Genomic DNA, 19,652 nt, shown 5'->3' on the forward strand with positions numbered 1-19,652 from the left:
TATCCACAGCCTTGAGCTCAGGGTCAGAGCATTAGGAATGACAAGGAGGGAAGCTCTGGTTCAGATCGATGGCGCATCCTGTTCCAGAGTCCAGAAAGAAACCAGCTCCTTTCCGAAACCTGAGCCAGGATGACGTTCTCTAACAACGCCCCCCCCCCCCCCTCCCTCCCTCCCCCTTTTCTAACCACACTGTCGTAGGCTCCGTTCCAGTGAGGCCGTTGCAGGGTTTCCCTGGCACTGTTCTGTAGCGGTGGGGAGGTGGTGGAGGGCGCCTGGAAACCCAGGTTAGCTATCACTTAAACCCTATACTTAGTTGACCGGATTCCCATGGGCTCTGTACCAGGCCCTTCCCTGTTTTCGCTCTACACTAAATGTCTCGACCCCGAAAATAGCCGATCTACAAGCTCACTAATGTGTCATAGCCGAAGGACAATGAAATGGCCTACAGTATGTGCATAGGGCTAAAGTGGGTTAAACAGATCTTTAATGCTATATTAACCCATTTTGCTAGGGTCCCCCTGGAACCCCTCAAGGACCCCCTGGAACCCCTCAAGGACCCCCTGGGGGTCCCCAGACCCCACTTTGAGAACCACTGATGTATCTGTCAGGTTGAGGGTGGGGAATCATCTTCCTCCCTGCCTCCCTCCGCTGGCCTGGGGCACCAGCCCTCCCAGTGGGGAAGCAATCATGCTCATAAACCCCCCCCCCCCCACCTCCGGGGCAATTAGGCACGGAGTGGCGGAAACCCTCCTTCTCGCCCTGTAGTTTGTGTGTTTATGTAATGATGATGGCTTTCAATCTAACCCCTTCTGAGAGACATGGTGCCCTTCCCTCCTCTCAAGCATCTCAGCATCTCTGATGTTGGTTGGAATAAGGAGCCCCCCGATGCAATGCTGCAGCCCCTTGAAGCTTTGCTAAGGCACTGCGTATGGTGTTGTGTTGGTAGTCACAGGAGGTGATGGAAGAAGTACTGTAAACTTTTAGTTTTTGACTTAAACGTAGCAATGCCACAATGAAGTGCTCATTATGAATGGCCCATTTCACAAATTGTGAAAATAAAATAAAAAGTTGTCAGCATGTAGATCAGCTATTTGTATATCAGCCATTTATCCTACATATCATTTTAGGAAAGTCAGTCAGTCAGTCATCAGACATTCAGTCATCAGTCAGTCTTGCTTGGTTCTCTTAAGCAATTTCTCTGCACTTGCACATGGCCATTGATCATTAGCATATGCACACCGTGAGGGAGACCTTTTTCTCTTCGCTATTTGCGTTTTACTGTAAACAACGGTCATTCTGAGTTTGGCGATGGGACTGGTACAGCCCCCCAACCTACAGTATGGGAGGAATGAATTGTTACAGGGTTGCCAGATTTCGCGAGAGAACAAGCAACCAGGTCTATGAAAACATGCCCAAACGAAGAGAGCCCAAGTCGCTTATAATAAGCGGACATGGCAATCTGCAGCCGTGTGTGTCTGTCTGTTCGTTCGGGTCCGCGGGCGTGTACGTATGTATGTATGTATGTACGTACGTACCATAAAGTACATTATTTGTGTTCGCGACGGGTCGCGCATGCGCGCGACGGCCATGTGTGTGTGTGTGTGTGTTCACAAGGATGTACCATGGTGTGTGTGTGTGTGTGTTTGACGCCGGGTCACGCGTGCAATGGCCGTGTGTGTGTGTGGGAACTGTTTATGAGCGGGTGTTTGTGTGTGTTCTCTGTGTGTCCACAACACGGCGACGGGACATACGTGTGTTGGAAGTGTTGCAGGTATCAAGTATTAAGTCACTTTCCATCCCTGATATGCTGTCACAGCACACAACCAAAACTGCACATACTTTGGGTGTTCATATCCCCCAACGGGTATGGCCTAGTAAGTATAAAATAAGCACTTAACGTAGGTTTTGATTTAATCTAAATAATAATAGATGACCTGCAACTAAAGTTCAAATAATTGTAGAGGACAAAAAAATACAATATTTGAGATGTAGTGCACATTTTAAATACCCAGGAAAATTTAAAATACCTCATAATTGTATTCGTATAGAGTAAAATGCACGTAGTTACTTTGCACCACTGGCTGTAGGCATACACCAGGAGGGCATTTAGGCTAAGAATAGTCCAGCTTCCACTGAAACGCAAGACTGGTATCTATACGATAACACTGCAGCTAAATGGCTTTCCCAATGCTCACCAGCAACCGTAATGTGCTCCATATCTCTCACAGCCATGGTGATTATTGGATACTGAGTACAGAGTCAATGCGCGGCGATTGAGGTCCCACCTCGTTCATCAACATTAGGAACAGTCAGAAAATCTTTTACTTAAAAAAAAACAAAAAAAAACAGTCTGTTGCATGGGTAACGTCAGCTGTATTGCTTCCGCGTGACGACAAAAAAATGTTTTTTTTGTGTCCGATCCTAATTTTGCAGAGCCATAGACCAGGGGTCTTCAACGTTTTCAGGCCAAGGACCCCCTAGCTGAGAGAGAGATGAAGCAGGGACCCCCACTATATTGTATAAAATTGGGTTTCAGATTAAACTTTTTTTGTTTACTTCTGGTCTGCTCTTTTTTCCCTCTACACCTATACCTCTTTGCCAAAAATAGCCGATCCACAAGCTCACAACGCCTCGCAGCGCGAGGCGTTGTGAGCTTGTAGATCTGCTATTTTTGGCTAAAGTTCTCTTAAGAAAAAGGATGCTAGGGTTCAAGTGGTTAAGGTAAAATAAAAATCATATCACACAAAGATTTGGCGGACCCCCTGTAGTAACTCTGAGGACCCCCTAGGGGTCCCGGACCCCCTGTTGAAGACCCCTGTCATAGACCATTGATTACTGAGGTTTTAACCGATGTTTTGTGTATATAATATGTATATATTTAAAAAAAAAACTTTTTTCAGAAAAACAATTTTATTTAACCACTAGCCGATCTAGATTGACTATTTTTGAAAATGTAACTTATCAGACATATCAGCTGCCTAATCGCCTATACCGACGTTGTTAATTAAGTCAAATGATGGACAATGTGGGTCTGGCCGATATGGCCTGGCCGATATGTGAGTCGAGCTGTAAAAAAAAATTGCTCATTGCCCCAGGCCTTCGTGCCCAGAAGGAGGAATGGCCTGGATTTCAGAACAGCTGCTCTGCCAGCTCAGGGATTTCCTCTTTATTATGCTATTGAGTTTCACCACTAAAGTGGTGGCTGCAGCCTTTGTAGTGAGAGAGAGACCTACGGCGGCGCCGAGCCAGCGCCATCCCACCGCGCGGAGGCTGTGGCGTAATGGTGGCCCGATCGATCTCCCTCCGTCTGAGCGACTTTGCTCGATGCCGGCCTCTCTTATCTGGGCCCCAGCCTGGAGCAGTTGATGTATGCGGAGCAAAAGACACTGGTGGTGGTCAGTGACGATCTCAGGAGATGCTCTCTGATCTTGTCGGCTTTGGACCAGGCGGTGGTGAAAAGATCAATCCAGCGATCACAGTATAGCAGGGAAGTGATCTAACCTCGCAGTCACAAAAGACACGTCTGCTGGGCAGAGCCCCTCGTGTGGGCCTGTGGAAAAGCGATAGTGGTAACATATGTAAAGCATGTCGCCTCGATCTTGGCTCTTCTCCACGACAAAGGGTGACCAGAATCTTCCCTTATCCCGAAACACTCCAGAACCGCTAAAGTCATTTGATATGTATTTTATTTTATATATTAATTTTACGTTTGCACTATAACCAGAACCACTCCTGAAGGGGGAGGTACGTCATGAAAAACCTAATGAAATATTAGATCTAGACATGTTCACGACTTTAAAAACAGTTTTGAATATATAAAATAAACCCCTTTAGTCTTATAGAACTGGACTTGAGGTACAACTCTACTATGACCACTTTTTTTAAAAACACCAAATCTCTCATAAATAGCTGATCCACAAGCTCACAATGTGTTGCATTGCATTGTGAGCTTGTAGATCTGCTATTTTTGGCTAATATTCCCCCCAGAATATGGACACTGGGGTTCAAGTGGTTAAGTGGTAAAAAAAAGGCACTATGTTGTTGCTATAGTGTGTGGTTCCAGTGTTGTCACCTCAGTTTGATCAATCCAGAGCAACGTCACTTTACTTTGTGTTCAATTGGCAAGGACAGTGCACGTTGATGAACACTCAGCATGATTCACAGACATGTTTATGTGTAAATATGACGGATTTAGCATAGAGCTAATTTCCACGCGTGAGTTGCAAAACTAAACAAACAACGAGCAAACCATGAAATACAAGCCAAACATTCAATTACATGCCAACAGAAAATAAAAACATGTTAACAATTTAGAGTACAACTAGGGGATGTTACGAACGACAACCTTTGAATGTTGTGAGGGTAGGGCTTTTTATGGAAAGGACATTTTGTCAAAAGGTGGACCTTCCATGGGTTCCCACAACTCGGGGTCAGTACTACCCAGTGTTTCATTTGTAAATCATTAGGTGCCAGAGCTCATGAATCCGACTAAAAGTCAAAGTCAGCTCGCAGACAGACTACTTGAGAGATGCACATCTGCATAATGTTACTGTTTATTTACTGACATCAAACTTGGAAAGGACACACATTTACCTTTTTTCCCTCTCTTTCTCTCTCTTGGGGTCCAAGATGATTGGCATTGACAACTAATTTGACATGCGGGGTAGGTGGGGCGGAGCCTTTGCGGAGTCCTCTGCAGCTAACGTAGTTAGCGTAGGAGTCAGATCACCCGGCTCATGGGCGAAAGGTAACCTGACACCGTCAAATGGAAGAAGCTTGCGACACACATTTGTTTCACAGCCTACTTCCATCTGAGACTCCGTAAGCAGAATCGATGACAGACGTTTTTTCTTTTTTTCAAGCTACTAGACAGGTGATTGGATGATCCCGCCCCAAGCAGCCGCTGATTGGTTCGAATACGCAGCGTTTCGGGCAGCTTTACTCCCTGCGCAATCCCAGACCTCCTTCCTGAAATCAAATGCAAATGAGATTTCCGGAGGGAGGGGGGTTTACCAGGCTAGGCGAAAGGGACATTGAGGGGGAAAATGTGAAAGTTTAATTAATAATGAATAGCCTAACATAAAAACGCATTGAATAGGCATTTGAAGTGACGGAACACCTTCTAGATTTCCCAGAGTGCAGCAGGCAGGTGCCGGAGCTGAGGGGTAAGCCCTGGTCTTACCTCCAAAGCAGGGCCCAAATTGGTTTCTGAGAACCTTACAGTAGGTGAAACCGGATTGTATCGTATGGAAACAAATCCAGAACCTGTGAAATACGCTCCACGGAATGGTCTGCTTAGTTCTTGTGCCATATGTCTCTGTTACGTCCCCATAATGTCGAGGGGAAGAGAGGGGAGTTACACTACGGAAGTAACTGGGGGAAAAAGGAATCAAGGACAACAAATGCACAAAATAATGTATTAACACACTTCAGGAATTAACTGAAGAAAAAAAAAGAATTGTTCTAAACGATAAGTAAAGTCTGTCTAAAGCAAGAAGAAACAACGCGGTGGCACATAGGACCACAAGACCACCTAACACGGCCAATAGGCTGCCGTGTTAAGTCTACTGTGCCTGGCCACCGTTTAAGTGGTCAGATGGCTGGGCCTGTTTCAATATTTTCAAGTGGGCCCTGATCCAGGAAAGATTGGGAACTGCTGCCTTAGATATTGATCTTTGTATTGATCTTTGCCTTAGATATTGACTGTCTCTGCTCTTCTCCAGGCTAATAACCAATAGACTGTAAAAAATAATATAACAGCACTGTGTAAGAGGACACAGTGCTGGAAGAGAGCTTCAATTCCACCGCCGGATACTGGGCCATTGCTTATAACAGCCAAGCTATGATGAGCTGATTGAATACTGATTTGATCAAATCAACTCACTCTGCAGCTTAGAGGGGGAAGGAGAGCGGTACCTGAGGAGAGAACAGACAAGAAAACACACCCACACCAACCCCCCCCCCACTACAGCCGTAACACACACACTCTCTCTCTCTCTCTCTTGCTGTGTCTGTCTATCTCTCTCTCTCTCTCTCTCTCTCTCCCCCCTCCCTCTCCTCTCCAGGGATCCCAGCCACCACCGGCAACAGTCTGGACTCTCTTCAGGACGACAATCCCCCACACTGGCTCAAGTCCCTGCAGACCCTCACAGAGATGGACGGGCCGCCCAGCTCCGCCACAGCTGCCCCCCAGCACCCAGCACACAGCGCCCCCTCCTACGGGGGCCAGATCCCCCTCCTCCACAGAGCGTCCTGGGCCTCCTACCCGGCCCCGGCCGCGGCCAACCCAGCCAGCCAGTTCCACTCCCCTCCTCCAGGCTTCCAGACCACCTTCAGACCCCCAGGCCAGAGCCAGACAGACCTGCTACAGAGTGCTGCTATGGACCGCCACTAGGGGCTGTGAAACCGTCACACACACACACACACACACACACACACACACACACACGCACACGCACACACACACACGGCACCCTTTAACCTACACTTAACTCCACAGAGAAACATTCAACCAAACCATGAGCGATACAGACAACAAAATGATTAACCAGTTATAACAAGATTATTTAGTTTTTAATTCCTTCCTCCTTCTCAATTTATGAGCTTGTTTGTTTTTTTATTTTTATTTTTTGGACTGAAGCGCACTATCCCAGCCAAACATTATCCAACAACATTATTGATGATATGAACTACTGAGGCGCGTGATCCTGGGACTTCCAGGGTTCGCACTATTAATTTTAAGACCTTAAAAAAATGAAATGGGAGGATTCCAGATCATACAGAATTAGATGACCGGTAAAAATATATACAGTACATACAAATTAGCGTTGAGAAATTAAGGCCATCTTTGAGGACAATGAACCATATTAGGTGCAGAGTTCAAAACGACTTTACAGAAAAGCAACTTTTCAGTCAGTCTGTCAGCACGTGAGGCAGGAGGTCAGTGATTGGTTGATCAGGAGGAGTACTTGAGGATGTTTTCAGGGTTGTTGTTTTTTTTGTTTCGTTTTTTTATTCACAGGATCAAAGGATTTATGGGAAAGGAAGTGAAGAGTAGAAATGAATCCTCTGCTGAGCCGGTACGTTGGATAGCGATACGACGCTTGTGTGCTTGTGGTCTATCCCCGTTGTCTTATAGTCTTGCTAGTGGTGAGAGGGGTGGTCACAGTCTTCTCAGGTGTCGCCTGGGAGGGACGGAGGTGGTCCATCCCAGCATGTTGTGACGGCCAGGCCTCTGTATCAGAGGGTAGTGCCTTTCCTAGTTCAAAGGGGGTGCCTCTATGAGTAGACCAGAGATGAGCCTGATTTATGCTTCGTTGTGCGCCTGTTGTCGCACAATGAAAATTAGCGGATCAATAGATGTGGAAGGATCTCGGCACAGAGTTAAAGACTATAGCACAAATGTGGCGCCACTGTGTGGCACTAACAGTTGCTGACCACCGGCTCGAAAAACTAAAAAGTCTCTGTCCTGATTGACCTTCCGGCTTAAAGGTCTGACTCCTGAATACAAAGAGCTCAATGTGTAGCTCGGCTGCTAGACTGAATGCCAGAAATATTTGACGTATACCGCATGTGGCTGGTCAGGTGGTCGGAGTTGGCACAGACAGACAAGTAAATTAAATGTAAATGATGAATTTGGTCAAATGTTGTGCTTTTTCTTTTTAAATTCAAAAGAATATTTGGTCGTTTTAACATGGATTTTGGCAGCTGCTTGACACTTGCTATCAAGTAAAGTTTATACTCACCGTTGTGCAAAATCAGGTTTGGGAGATGACATCTAGTTTTACAGTTGGATGTGTGACATTTCTCCACTCCTTTTTAACGTTGACCTCATAACACTACATTTGCGCTGGGATAGTGGTTCTTCAGGGCAACTCAAGCAATTACTAACATGAATTACAGACATGACCCCATGGCCCCACACACTTATGAAAAGAAAAATCTTTTAATGGTCTTAAGTTTTTTTTCCTCCTGTTGTGTAAGGTTCTGACAAATTCTTTTTTTTTTCTTCATTTTTTCAGTATTCATTCAGTATTATTAAAAATTAAGCCACTGATGCAGTCTAACAAAGGGTTTTACACAATGCTAAATACGCGTGTCTAAAATGAAGCGCTGAAGGAATTGCACACCTACGGGTCTGGAAGAAAAAGGAAAAAAAACAACTAAATCTCAAATAAAAGAGAAAACATGACACCTTGCATTGTTTGCTTTCTTATTTGTCAGCCCTTCTTGTCTCTTATGCAAATGACGTGTCAAGGTCAAACAGTCACAGAATTTTTTCTATAATAGCAGATGTGTAGTGCGGTACGAAGTAATGCGCTGAGAGCTTGTATATCTGCTATTTTTGAATTGCCAACGCAAAAATCTAAATGACACGGCTGCTTTCCCAATTTTAATGGGTGAACAGTATATTAACAATGTTTGCAGGTACAAAAATAATAATATCGTAAATATTAGTTTTTCCCTCTACGCCAAGAGCTTGTAGATCGGCTGTTTTTGTTGAACATTTGCCCCAGAATAGGGACTCTAGGCTTAATGTGTTTATTGATGCTCATTAGGGCGTCATCCCGTGTACCCTGTCAAGACCAGCAACCATCGAACAGTGCTCTTGCACGTCCTGGTGATAACGTAGTGAAGCTTGGATGGGCGACAGGCGCCAACTAAGGTTTCCTGTAGAAACATCTAGAAAGGACAGACATCAAATGCTTCCAGTGTGGGCCAATTAATTTTATCTTGCAGTGGAGGCAGTGGCTTGTAGATAATGTCAAGAGCGAATTAAGCGCTCATACTGTGCCTGGCAAATGCACGCTTATACACTCAGCGGTGACACTGTCGAGCCTTTCATCGACAGAAATGACTGCTGTTCTTTGCTAATTGGCCAAGGAAGCCGAGAACATCAAACAACATTTTTGGGACATATTTTAACTCCTTAATTAGGCAGGCATTTTTTTTCTCTCCTTTTTCGCATATTATTGAAATGATAGACACGTCTATTGAGTTAATTGAAACTATCTTTCACATATGCATACAGGCTACAAATTGATCTGATAAGAGATTTGCAGATCTGTGGCCGTGTTGTAACTAGGCATGTCGCTGAATGCATATAGATATTTGGGGTAATTATTTTATGACTGCATGTTCAAATGTGCAAGCTAAAATGTATAGTCCACTTAGCAACACTTGTGCTGTTTCAACTAACAATCTTTCCTTCCTTATCAAAGGACAAAGCATAGTTGGCTACATGCTGGCAAAGTATTTGCAGCTTGAATGCTTGACTGCGTTAGGCATCATATTTCATCATACTGTATTGTCGCTGTCGGGTGTCCAAAACTGTTACTTTTCAGGAAGCCTGTTCCAATCTTAAAAAAAACCTAAAGAAAATATGTATTTGAATGAAATGCCACATGATGGATCTGTCATAAAAAAAGTCCTGAAGTATTATTTACTGTACATAATATTCCTAAATGGGAGAATGGCTGAAGATGTATTTTGAGGGGTCATGCACTCACATGCATAGACAATTTGTCATGGGGCAAAACAATAATAGTGTGTGTGTGTGTGTGTGTGTGTGTGTGTATATATATATATATATATATAGATATGTCTTTTTTATTAATCCATTAGTCATTTTGATATTCTGCAGTGCTCTGCATGTGGAACACGATGACGAATTAGTTAAGTTCATCGGCACAAAAATATAAGCAAAATGAGGGGAGGAAAAAAAATAAGATAAAATGATAAACGCAGCAAAATAAATTGCCAAATTCTGTAAGAGATAAAAAAAAAGAACCTCTCCCAAGGGGCTTATAAAAATATCTCACCTCAAAGCCACCGAAAGAAACAACAAACAGTGTTATTCGTCCCTCGTTAATATCGTTTCAGCTCCTGTGTCCCCGTCACTCTCCTCAGGCTTAATGCGTGGCGGCTGATGTTGGCGGAGTGTTTCATCTTAGGTGCCCTTCGCTTTTCTTTTATCTCCCGTTGCCGTCTGGATGCGAACGATTTAAATTGGGGGGGGGGGGGGGTCTTGCACGCCAGGTTTCCAGTCAGTCTCTCACCTGCTGCTTAATCCTCCAAGTCATGTTCTTTCTTCAAATGTGGGCAGGTACTGTCTGGATCAGAGATACTAGGCCACACTGTTAACATCAGTGATGCTGCTCTACCTTTTTAATTTCAAGGACCCCCCCCACAGTTTAATATGCATCAGGCTATGGGTATGGGTATTATTATTATTATCATCATCGTCATCATCATCTCTGGGACCTCAATCTACACTGTAAACTCCTTAATTTAACTCAGAGTGCACAAATGCATAATGGACCCGTAAGAGTCCATTTGGTTCCATTTGTGCACTCAGAGATACAGACCCGTATGGATTCATTGGTTCTCTCTATCACCCACCCTCGTGGGGTCCCGCTGGACCCCACGTTGAGAACCACTGATTTGCATTCATGGCATATAGTTGTACTGTAGGACTTTAGAGCAGTGGTTTGCAAAGTGGGGGGAGTTATTTTATCTTTTTAAAAGCCATTTTGCAATAGGGGGACACAGCAAGAGGTTATGGCTTATTTGGGGGAACCCCTGCAGTAGGCCACAGACCTCTATTTGCTACAGTTTGTTTCTTTTTTTTTCTCTGGGACCTCAATCTGCCAGTTAAAGGTAGGGTAATTGATTTTCTTTAAAATAGCTCTATATTCTGATAGTGCTCATTGCAATAGAGTGTTTGTTCAGTAGCAGGAGTCTCCATTTCTCTTCAACTCTATTAAACAGAAAATGCATTTTCAGGTCAGGATACCAATTTTATCCAATCAGGATAGAGAACTCAGACAGGATACAGATTAAACAAGTGAAATTGGAAGTGATGACATAAAGAAATGACACAATTGTAACTTAAACACATAAATTGGTACTCTCTACTAATTGGCTGACATTTTGTCAAATAGCTGGAGAGACAGGGAGACTCCTGTTACTGAAAAAAATGCTCTATAGCAATGATTAATATCAGAATATTGTGCTTTAACCTTTTAACAAAAACATTTTTGTTTTATCACTTACCCTACCTTTAATTTAACAGTGTTTTGTACACTAGCGTTTCGGACCCTTATGCTGCGTTCACACAAAGATACAGGCTGCCAATCATTTCCAATGGAAACCAGTGACATGAAGATACAAAGATGCATCCGACGTTTGTAGCTACAAAAGCTACAAATATGCTGTGTAGCTTTTGTGTATCTAGATGGTCCATTTGTTCCTATCTATCGATCATTTTGCTTTCATGAAAAATGTTATTTATTCAGCACATAATCTCACATAAGTGTAAACTAGAGACCCTATTGTACTATTTGTTGAATTTGACCTTACAATGTTGTATTCAGGAGGAAATGTACACTCTATAAACTGCCAGTTATAATTGGCTTGCCCCAAGAACCAATGGTTAAATAACAAAACTGCTCATTTGGCTGGGGACCCACTCAAACCCCCTCAAATACCCCAGAAGGACGCACCCCGGACACCACTTTGAACCAACCACTGATGTCAGGCCTACCGTTTACCAGAGAAAACCCAGCACATAATAGTTAAAACATATCACAACAAGCATCATTAGTAAACACACCAATGAGATTTATTTTTGTAATGATTTTACATTCCACAGTTGAACATTTCCAGGTTTTCTTTTTTCTTTCTTTTTTTTTTTTGTTCTTTTGTTTTTTTAAGTTTACTCAACAGACACGTTACTGATGTTAAAGGTTTGATAGATCCTTGTTTGTTTTTAATGTCCGTTCCAAAATGGAAGTTGCAGTATCTCTGTTTTTATTTTTTATTTTAATTGTGGTCAGATCCTTTGTAGAACAATGGTCCCGCGTTCCCTGTTTTCATGGAGTTGTTCAATAACACCGATGAGGCTTCTTCTACAGTGTTCCTACAGCGCTACTGGGGCAAGACTTTTAGTTGACATATGTTGCTACGGTACAGTACTGTATGTGATGCCTAGAGTGTGTTTGGTGAGTCGAGGATCTAAATTCTAAAGAGTCTAAGCTATTTTGATGATGAGAGCCTCTGTTCTGTAAACTCATACTTTTCCTTTTTGCCAACTCAACTTCTTCCATTTTGACGTGCGACTTTTCAAACGAGACAGCGGGAGAAACGCAGGGAACTCTTTGGAGATTTTAGCTCGGTGTGGTGTGCTGAAATCATCCTATAGTGTAAATACATCAGCAGGTATCTCTGTTTCAGCTTATTCTTCCAATATGTGCTTTTGTGTGCCGTACGTATGTGGTATTGTATAGAATCATCAGCAGTGTGTCGGAGCCCACCCACATCCTGACCAAGGCTGTTCCGTTTCATTCAGGAGTGATTGGAATGGAGCATTTCTTGGTGAAAGAGAGTCGAGGAACGATTGTGGCTGTGCTTTTGTGCATGTGTGTGTCTGTGTGCACGTGTCTGCAGTTTCTGGCCTTCTTGATGTCTTATTGTGTAATCTTGGTGGACTAAAATAAATGACAGGCGGTAAGTATGTCAAGGAGCACTATCTTTTGTAAGGTTGTTTGTGCTTATAAGGACCCAATAGGTTCTGCTTATTTCCAATATTTCCTCTTATATTGTTATCAACTGCATAGCACAAATCCTCCGCATGCCAGCGCTTTCTGGGAGAAGGTTCTCAATTGAGGAGGGTTTATTCTTCCAGGAAGAGTTTAAACTTTATTTTTCACACCACAGCTCTTGAAACGTGTCCAAAGAACTTCAAGTAATTTCACGGTCAGTTGCATTATCAGCTTTTGTCCAAAGGAGCATTTATTAAGGGGGGAAATGTATATATAGGCTGACCACAAAGCTTAAACTGGGCCCCCTGTTTTTTCCAAAACTGTTTTTAATGCACCTTATGGATCTCCTTATAATCTCTTTATCGACTGTATTAACAATGCATAATTGAGGTTTTTGGAGAGCCAGCGTGTGTGATTTGATGCTAACAGCAATAGGAGAAGCTGCCCACTATGAAATCCTGTCATCAAATTCTGATTGTACCTTACTTCAAGATCAAGGTCAGGTAATTAAGAGACCCACAAGCCAGTCTTTAAACACTCTGCTCAACTAGAGTTTAAAAGAACTGCATTGGAGAAACAAGTCTTTGGGGCGATCCTTCATAATGGGGCGGTGATTTTGATATTCTTTGCGGCTGTTATTGCCACTAATCCAGAAACTACCTTGGATTTTGATGTCAACAGATGTATCAGTTGGCAGGGTTGGCAATGTGAAACTATCAATCCCACTATAATCCCATTGATTTGCGTGAGGGAAGGTTCCATCATATCTATTATCTAGTGAAAATCCTCAGTGTTAGTTTAATTTGGAAGTTGTACACTCTTAAATTAACACTAAGAATTTTACTGTCTATATTGGCAAATACCTTTGTGTCTCCCTATTCATTTCCTACTGCACTTGTTTGTCTTTAGGTTTTTCATATAAATGTATATTAGGGGTGTCAAAAAGAGAAATCTATCATCGATTGAAATGAGCAAGAATCAAACCTGTGACTTTAAAAATCCGAAATCACGTTACTATCAAATGCTTGAATGTTACCTGCTTTACAACACTGTTTTTTCAGCAGTGTGTTTAACCACATCAAACCTAGAAAATAGCCGATCTACAGGCTCACAGCATTGTGTGTAGATCAGCTATTTTCTGCGATATTAGTGTGGAGCGGAAAAAAAACAGGGGGCCAAGTATAGAGTCCTGGGGGCCACCTTTCAACTAAGCATACTGTAGGATTTAAGCGGTTCAAAAGTTTGAATGAAAAATGTGATCAAATTGTGACCTTTACATCAAATATTGAATCGTGGATTTTGAGAACTGTGACACCCCTATAAGATATAACGTACAGTACAGCCTCTCGAGTCCCCAAAAGCCTGCTATCGTGATGTTTTGCAGAGGTCATGGGGAAGGAGAAAATGAGCATGACAAATGACAGCATGCATCAACATCGGGTTTTGGACAGGCTCCATATCCGCTCAGCCAGGACATGGAAATACTAGCTGCTGAATGGAAGTCTGGGCGAGCAGCAACAGGAAATGTGCATCTCTGCGAGATGTGCCACACGAACCTCACTTTACAGTACTTGCTGTTGTGGGATGATGTTGTGATAATCTTGCATTATGTGCAGCGAAACATTCCATTTTAAATATTCTCTGACAGAGATTTTGGTCCTCTGACAGAGCTGGCTTAATGCACAATTTTCAGGCGAGGGCCTCGAGGAACCTCACATTTTTCTCCATATTTTATCTCCCATCTTCGACAGGTTCGGATTAGTTGGGATGAATGATGGCCTTTTATTTCCTGTTTCTTTGTAACAGCGCATGCTGTGTTCCTAACACTTTGAATTTGCCTTTCTGCATAGTGCTAATACAAATAAACTTGCCTTGCATTTCCTTTTTGCCCTCCACTCAAAAGGTGGAAAACTAGGAGAATTCTGCCACGTTCCGGCTTCTATAAAAAAAAGAACATTTGAGCCGGAGGAGAGGGAAGCTGTGCTGAAGAGAGATGGCATAGTTTCCACGTTCAGAGATAATGTGCACAGACTCTCCAGGAATAAAGCCGCTGTGTGTTCCCATGAGATGCAATGAGCTCCAGCCTCCACAGACATGCTCAAGACAGCCGTGCTCCAATGTTGAACCTCACCCCCACTCACCCACCCTCAACCTCTTCGAACGGCCTACCCTTGTCAACCTCGTCTACTGGGTGAGTCCCCATCGCGTTGACAAAGGCAGACGTTACAGGTGTGCAGTTGAAACAGGATACTGCATCTTTCCATTTCTTCATTGTTCCTGTTCACCAAAAGCCCTTACCTTTTATATATCCTCAAGGCAGAGCTTGACTTTATTGTCATAATTTTTTACAACTGACTTTGTTTTTCGTTTTGTTTTTTTCCTATATAGACTGCAAAACAAACACACACGCGCACACACACACACGCACACACCTCTATGACTAGAATGGGGAAAACAAATCAATCAAATGTCAGTCGCACTTCACATACAGCCGTTCACAAACAAAATCGCACTCGGAATGAAATAGGAATTCATGTATAAAATGCTTGATGAATCGGAGGTGGGGGGTGGGGGGGGGTAGTTTGAAGGGAGAGGAACGCTCTATACGAAGAAAAAAAAAGAGAAAAGAAAATGTTTACCGACATGAAAGTTTCCTGGTTGTGATTTCTCTTGATAATTATTCTGTACAGCAATGTACAACAGTGGGGTTACTGCGAGATCGAGGCGTCCCCTCGCTCCCCCACTTTCCCCAAGTCAACCTATAGAGGGGGCCCGCATACTGTACAGTAAACCGATGGTACTCAGTCCCAGCCTTTTGTCCATTTTTTTGGCAAGTCACATGGGTTCATCACTCAGCCCACTTCCTCATCCACGAGTCCCTCAGGAGCCTTCCAGGGGGCCAAGTTTTCCATGAGAGAACCGAGTCATTCTTAAAACACTGTGGACATTTACACTTCAGTACTTTGTTTGTTGTGTTACGTTTGCTTTTTGTTTTGTTTTTTCCACACTCAAAGTAGGTTTGTGTTAATGGTAACGCCCATCCAGGAAACGGTTGGCACTGCAGCCAAACAGATTTTTTGCTCACGCTGTTCCTCTTAAGACCACCACACGATCCAAGATGTCGCCGTTTATAGTGTCTCTACAGTACATTGTCCCCCCCACCCTTGCCATGTTCGTCTCATTTTCCCACGGAGAAGGCCATGTCATGGTACATCCATTTCAGCATCTGCTCCACAACATTAAAACAAGCACAACTTCGATTTGTTGATTATATTTCTCTCCGTTAGTTAATCTTTTTTTTCTGTTGTCTTCAAGATAGGCAGATCATCAACACACCCATTGTTATTTTGAACACACACAATAAAAAAGAAGAAACTTATTTTTTTCTGCAACCAGGAGAGAGTGGAAATGAGTTGATCGATGAAACGCATGGAGACCGTCGGGGATCCGTTTTGTCTTGTTCGTGGATCTGTGTTTTGAGTCGTCGGATGTTAATAATCTCTTCTTTATGGCCGCCCGCCGGTCGGTGCTCCGGGGTCGAGGTCGGTGTTGTGGAGGAGTCGGGGGTAACGAGCCGGTCCGCTCTTTTAACACCGTTTCTCAACATCTGGTCCGGGGCCCACCAGGGGTCCAAATGGACGCTTATGGGTCTGTAACTCTGAGAGTGTACAGACTGCACACACAGAAGAAAAATGTCTCTTTTGGACCCCAATCTACGCTGTAAAATCTGCTGTGTTAATTTAACAATGCGAATGGAAGTTTGGTTCCATTCGTACCCTCTCAGAGTTACAGACCCCCCCCCCCCGGTGGTCCCCCGGGACCCTGACGTCGAGAACCAAGTGTTTTTAGCACACCGTGCCGTTCTCCTGTCGGGACTTGGGGCAGGTGGAGCGGGGGATGGGCTGGACGGAGGGCGCCAGCGTGCAGAAGAACCCGGCGATGAGGGTGAGACCCAGGCCTCCCCAGGCGCAGAACATGGACCAGCCGTAGCCGTGGCCGATGTCGTCGGGCAGGCCGTACAGGTAGCGTGGGTAGCGGGACAGCTCAAAGTTGATGCCGGCCACGCAGGTGCACAGGGAGATGATGCAGAAGGTTCCTGTACGGGAACAACCACAAAGTGGGAAAGATGTTAAGAAATATTTTTTTTAAAGCAGGTCTAGAAAACCTTCGTGACTTTATGCTTTTGTTTGCGGTTTTGTATCCGTTTTAGTATAAGGGTAACTTTTGTATTAGCAAGACTGTTTTTTTATTTTTTAAAACATTTTTGTTTGTTTGTTAGCCACTTGAACCATAGCGTCCCTATTCTGGGATGGACATTCGGGAAAAAAATACCGTTGTAGCTAGTATTTTCACACAAAAAAACAAAAAAAGTGGGCCTAACATAGAACCTAGTGGGACTCTGGTCGACTAAGTATAGTACAGTGTAAGTGATTAATGTTGACCTCTGTAACACTTCAAAAGTGCGTCAGAAATGTATTATTATAATTATTATAATTTTTATGTTGTCGTTAGTAGGCATTTGGTCCAAACACAGATTGTACATACTGTATCGCACATGATGCCCCCCTTTGAACTATAAAGTGTTTAACGTGAGCTTAATTTACATTGTTTTATTCCATGGTGTGTTAACATACTGTAGCATGGCTGTAAGGCATAGCATACTGAGAGCTGCATGGGGGAATTAAACTTTCAAATGGCTCATTTAAACTCTTTATAGTATGTGCAATTTATGAATTCAAGTCAAAACGATACAGTGTTACACTCACTGTATGTACATTTTTAATGATATAAAATAGTTTGAATGATATAAAAAATGTTAAATAGCTCTATATTTGGATAGTAATCATTGCTATATAGTTTGTTCAGTAACCGGGGTCTCCATGTCGCTCCAGCCCAGTCTCCATGCTCCAGCTCTTTAGTTAGAGCTGGAGAGACATGGCGAAAGGGCCTTTCTGTGAGGAGTTTGCATGTTCTCCCTGTGTCTCCTAGGGTAGGTACCCTCACAAAACATCATGCAGTAATCCTGGTCTCTATACTGCCTCCCCCTGGTCAGCAGGGGCGCCTGATGGAGGGGAAAGGAACTGGTTGGAATAACGTGTTCCTTCCACGCGCTACGTCCTACCGGGGAAACTCCCCCCTGTCAGGTGATAAGAAGCGGCCTGCTCACTCCTCATGCATTGAAGGAAGCATGAGCTCAGTTCTGGGCTCTCCCCAGACTGGCAGAGGGAGAGCATCGCCCAGGATTACAGCTTTGGTAATTGGCACTGGGTGAAAAAATAAATGGGATACAAAAATCATGGGATTTAAAAAAAGGGAAAAAAGAGGGAGCTGGAGGGACAAACACTATAGCAATAATTACTATCAGAATATAGACCTTTAACCTTTTTGTTTTAACCCTAAAAAATATCACTTGCAGCACCTTTAAAGGCTAGAAGAATATTGATGACATATCCTTTGGCCTTTAACAAAGCACAGATCACCTTAACCCCCTGCTCTGTTCAGCTACAGTAGTTCAAATACATTATTTGTATCATTTTAATCATTTGCACAGTGTGTTCCGTCCAAATAAATCCACCGCTTGGTGGCTGTGCTCATTTAGCTGATTTAGTGTTGATAGTGAGGCTAAATTTGGCCTCATTTTCAATCCCCATGCGCCCCTTTGGGTGTGTTGGCTGGGATTTGGCCACTGTATTCGGACCGGGCCTTACCCCCCCCCCCCCGCACACTTTTATTACCACCGAACCTAATTGGCTTTTTAATTGCCTGCTCGTTATGCAACCGAAGGGCACAGCAATAATCCCCGGCCCCATCTTAATTGAGTCTGTGCTTTGGCTCCTGCCGTGGCAAAAGTCGTACAGTGCATAGAATGTCAGCCAGTTCCTCTGACTGAATGGGGCAGGCTATGCTGACGGAGCCGGAGAAGTGTGTGTGAGAACATTAAGTGTGTTAGAGCCAGATTAGTGTGTGAACAATAGAGAAGTCTGTTTCCGTGTGTGAGTGTGTGCATGTGTGTATACTAATGCACATCAGTGGTTTTCAAACTTTTTCGTGCCCAAGGCACACCAATGGGCAAGTCAAGATGTCAAGGCACAATTGTATGCTTAGTAAAAAATAGCAGACCTACAAGCTCACAACACCACGCATCGCAATGAAAAAGTACTGATATAGTAAATAAAAACAAAAACATAACATAATTAATTTATAAAAAATGTTAAAGGACCACCTCACCCATTTTCAACCTATCCCTCATATAATCGGTCCTCATGGCACCATTTCTGTCTACTCACTCTGTGTCTCAGAGGAGAGCTCTGGGCAACATGAATGCAAGAACAACAGGTTTCTATTTCAGCATTCTAACTCTCCAGGAAGAGAGAGGCTGCAGTTTCTATTAGCTTGGCTTCCCCATCGATGATGTCATTGGTAGCCATTTTTCTGAACTGTCCATCCATAGTCCGCCAATGAGATGCAGAGTGATGACACCGAAATGGTACAGTCTTATAATGAGCATTAGTGAGGACCAACTATATGAAGATAAGGTTGAAAATTACTGAACGTTTTTCTAACTTTTCTTCTCTAACCTTTATTGATAGAGATGTAGAGAGGCAGGAAACGGGGAGTAGGGGAGTGACATGCAGCAACGGTCCGGCCGGCCCGAGAATAGAACCCGGGACTCGCTGTCAGGCATAAGAACCTATGTGGTACTGTATACGCGCCTTAACCACTCGGCTAACGCCGCCCCCCCAACTCTTTGTGTCGTTATATCCCTTCCAATAATATGGTGTGGTTGACACGAAATCCCAAGGCACACCTGGACTCGTCTCACGGCACACCGTTTGGGAACCACGCGAGCAACGTAACCTGACTTCATGCATTAATCAACATCGCCCGCTACACTAATGAGAGGTCCCACTGCTGCGCCACCAGGGCCTCCGTTTCTAGATGCGGCCGACAAGCAACGCGAGCCAGATGTGTGAAAAAGACGAATGCGTGCATTTGCCTGTACCCTTTGCTTGCCGTATAACAGTTGCTATAAATATATATAGTGTATATAGTTTCTTCAAGTCCCACTTTCTACAGCAGGGTTGATGTACTACTGTACAGTACACCTGC

The 19,652-nt window shown here is 43.7% G+C and overlaps 2 protein-coding genes across 5 annotated transcripts in view; one reads left to right on the top strand and one right to left on the bottom strand.

Moving 5' to 3' along the window:
* cnot4b (CCR4-NOT transcription complex, subunit 4b) overlaps positions 1-8,191 on the top strand; it is a 52,363-nt gene extending 44,172 nt beyond the window's left edge. For 3 of the 4 annotated variants that reach the window (XM_084050259.1, XM_084050258.1, XM_084050260.1), the window contains one exon: positions 6,066-8,191. In XM_084050259.1, the coding sequence (XP_083906385.1) occupies positions 6,066-6,394 (329 nt within the window). In that variant the 3' untranslated portion in view covers positions 6,395-8,191. Of the gene's footprint in view, positions 1-198; positions 286-6,065 lie in introns of those variants that run through there. The other variant, XM_084050261.1, reaches the window with a different exon arrangement.
* An 8,196-nt stretch (positions 8,192-16,387) lies between these two features.
* The window catches only part of tmem178bb (transmembrane protein 178Bb), a gene marked incomplete at both ends in the record, with an annotated part of 135,070 nt that continues 131,805 nt past the window's right edge, over positions 16,388-19,652 (bottom strand). The window contains one exon of the mRNA XM_084049806.1: positions 16,388-16,638. Coding sequence (XP_083905932.1) covers positions 16,388-16,638 — 251 coding nt within the window. The remainder of the gene's footprint in view (positions 16,639-19,652) is intronic.

This window comes from Gymnoscopelus microlampas, assembly GCF_963454915.1.
Source record: "Gymnoscopelus microlampas genome assembly, chromosome: 23".
NCBI classification, from domain to species: domain Eukaryota; kingdom Metazoa; phylum Chordata; class Actinopteri; order Myctophiformes; family Myctophidae; genus Gymnoscopelus; species Gymnoscopelus microlampas.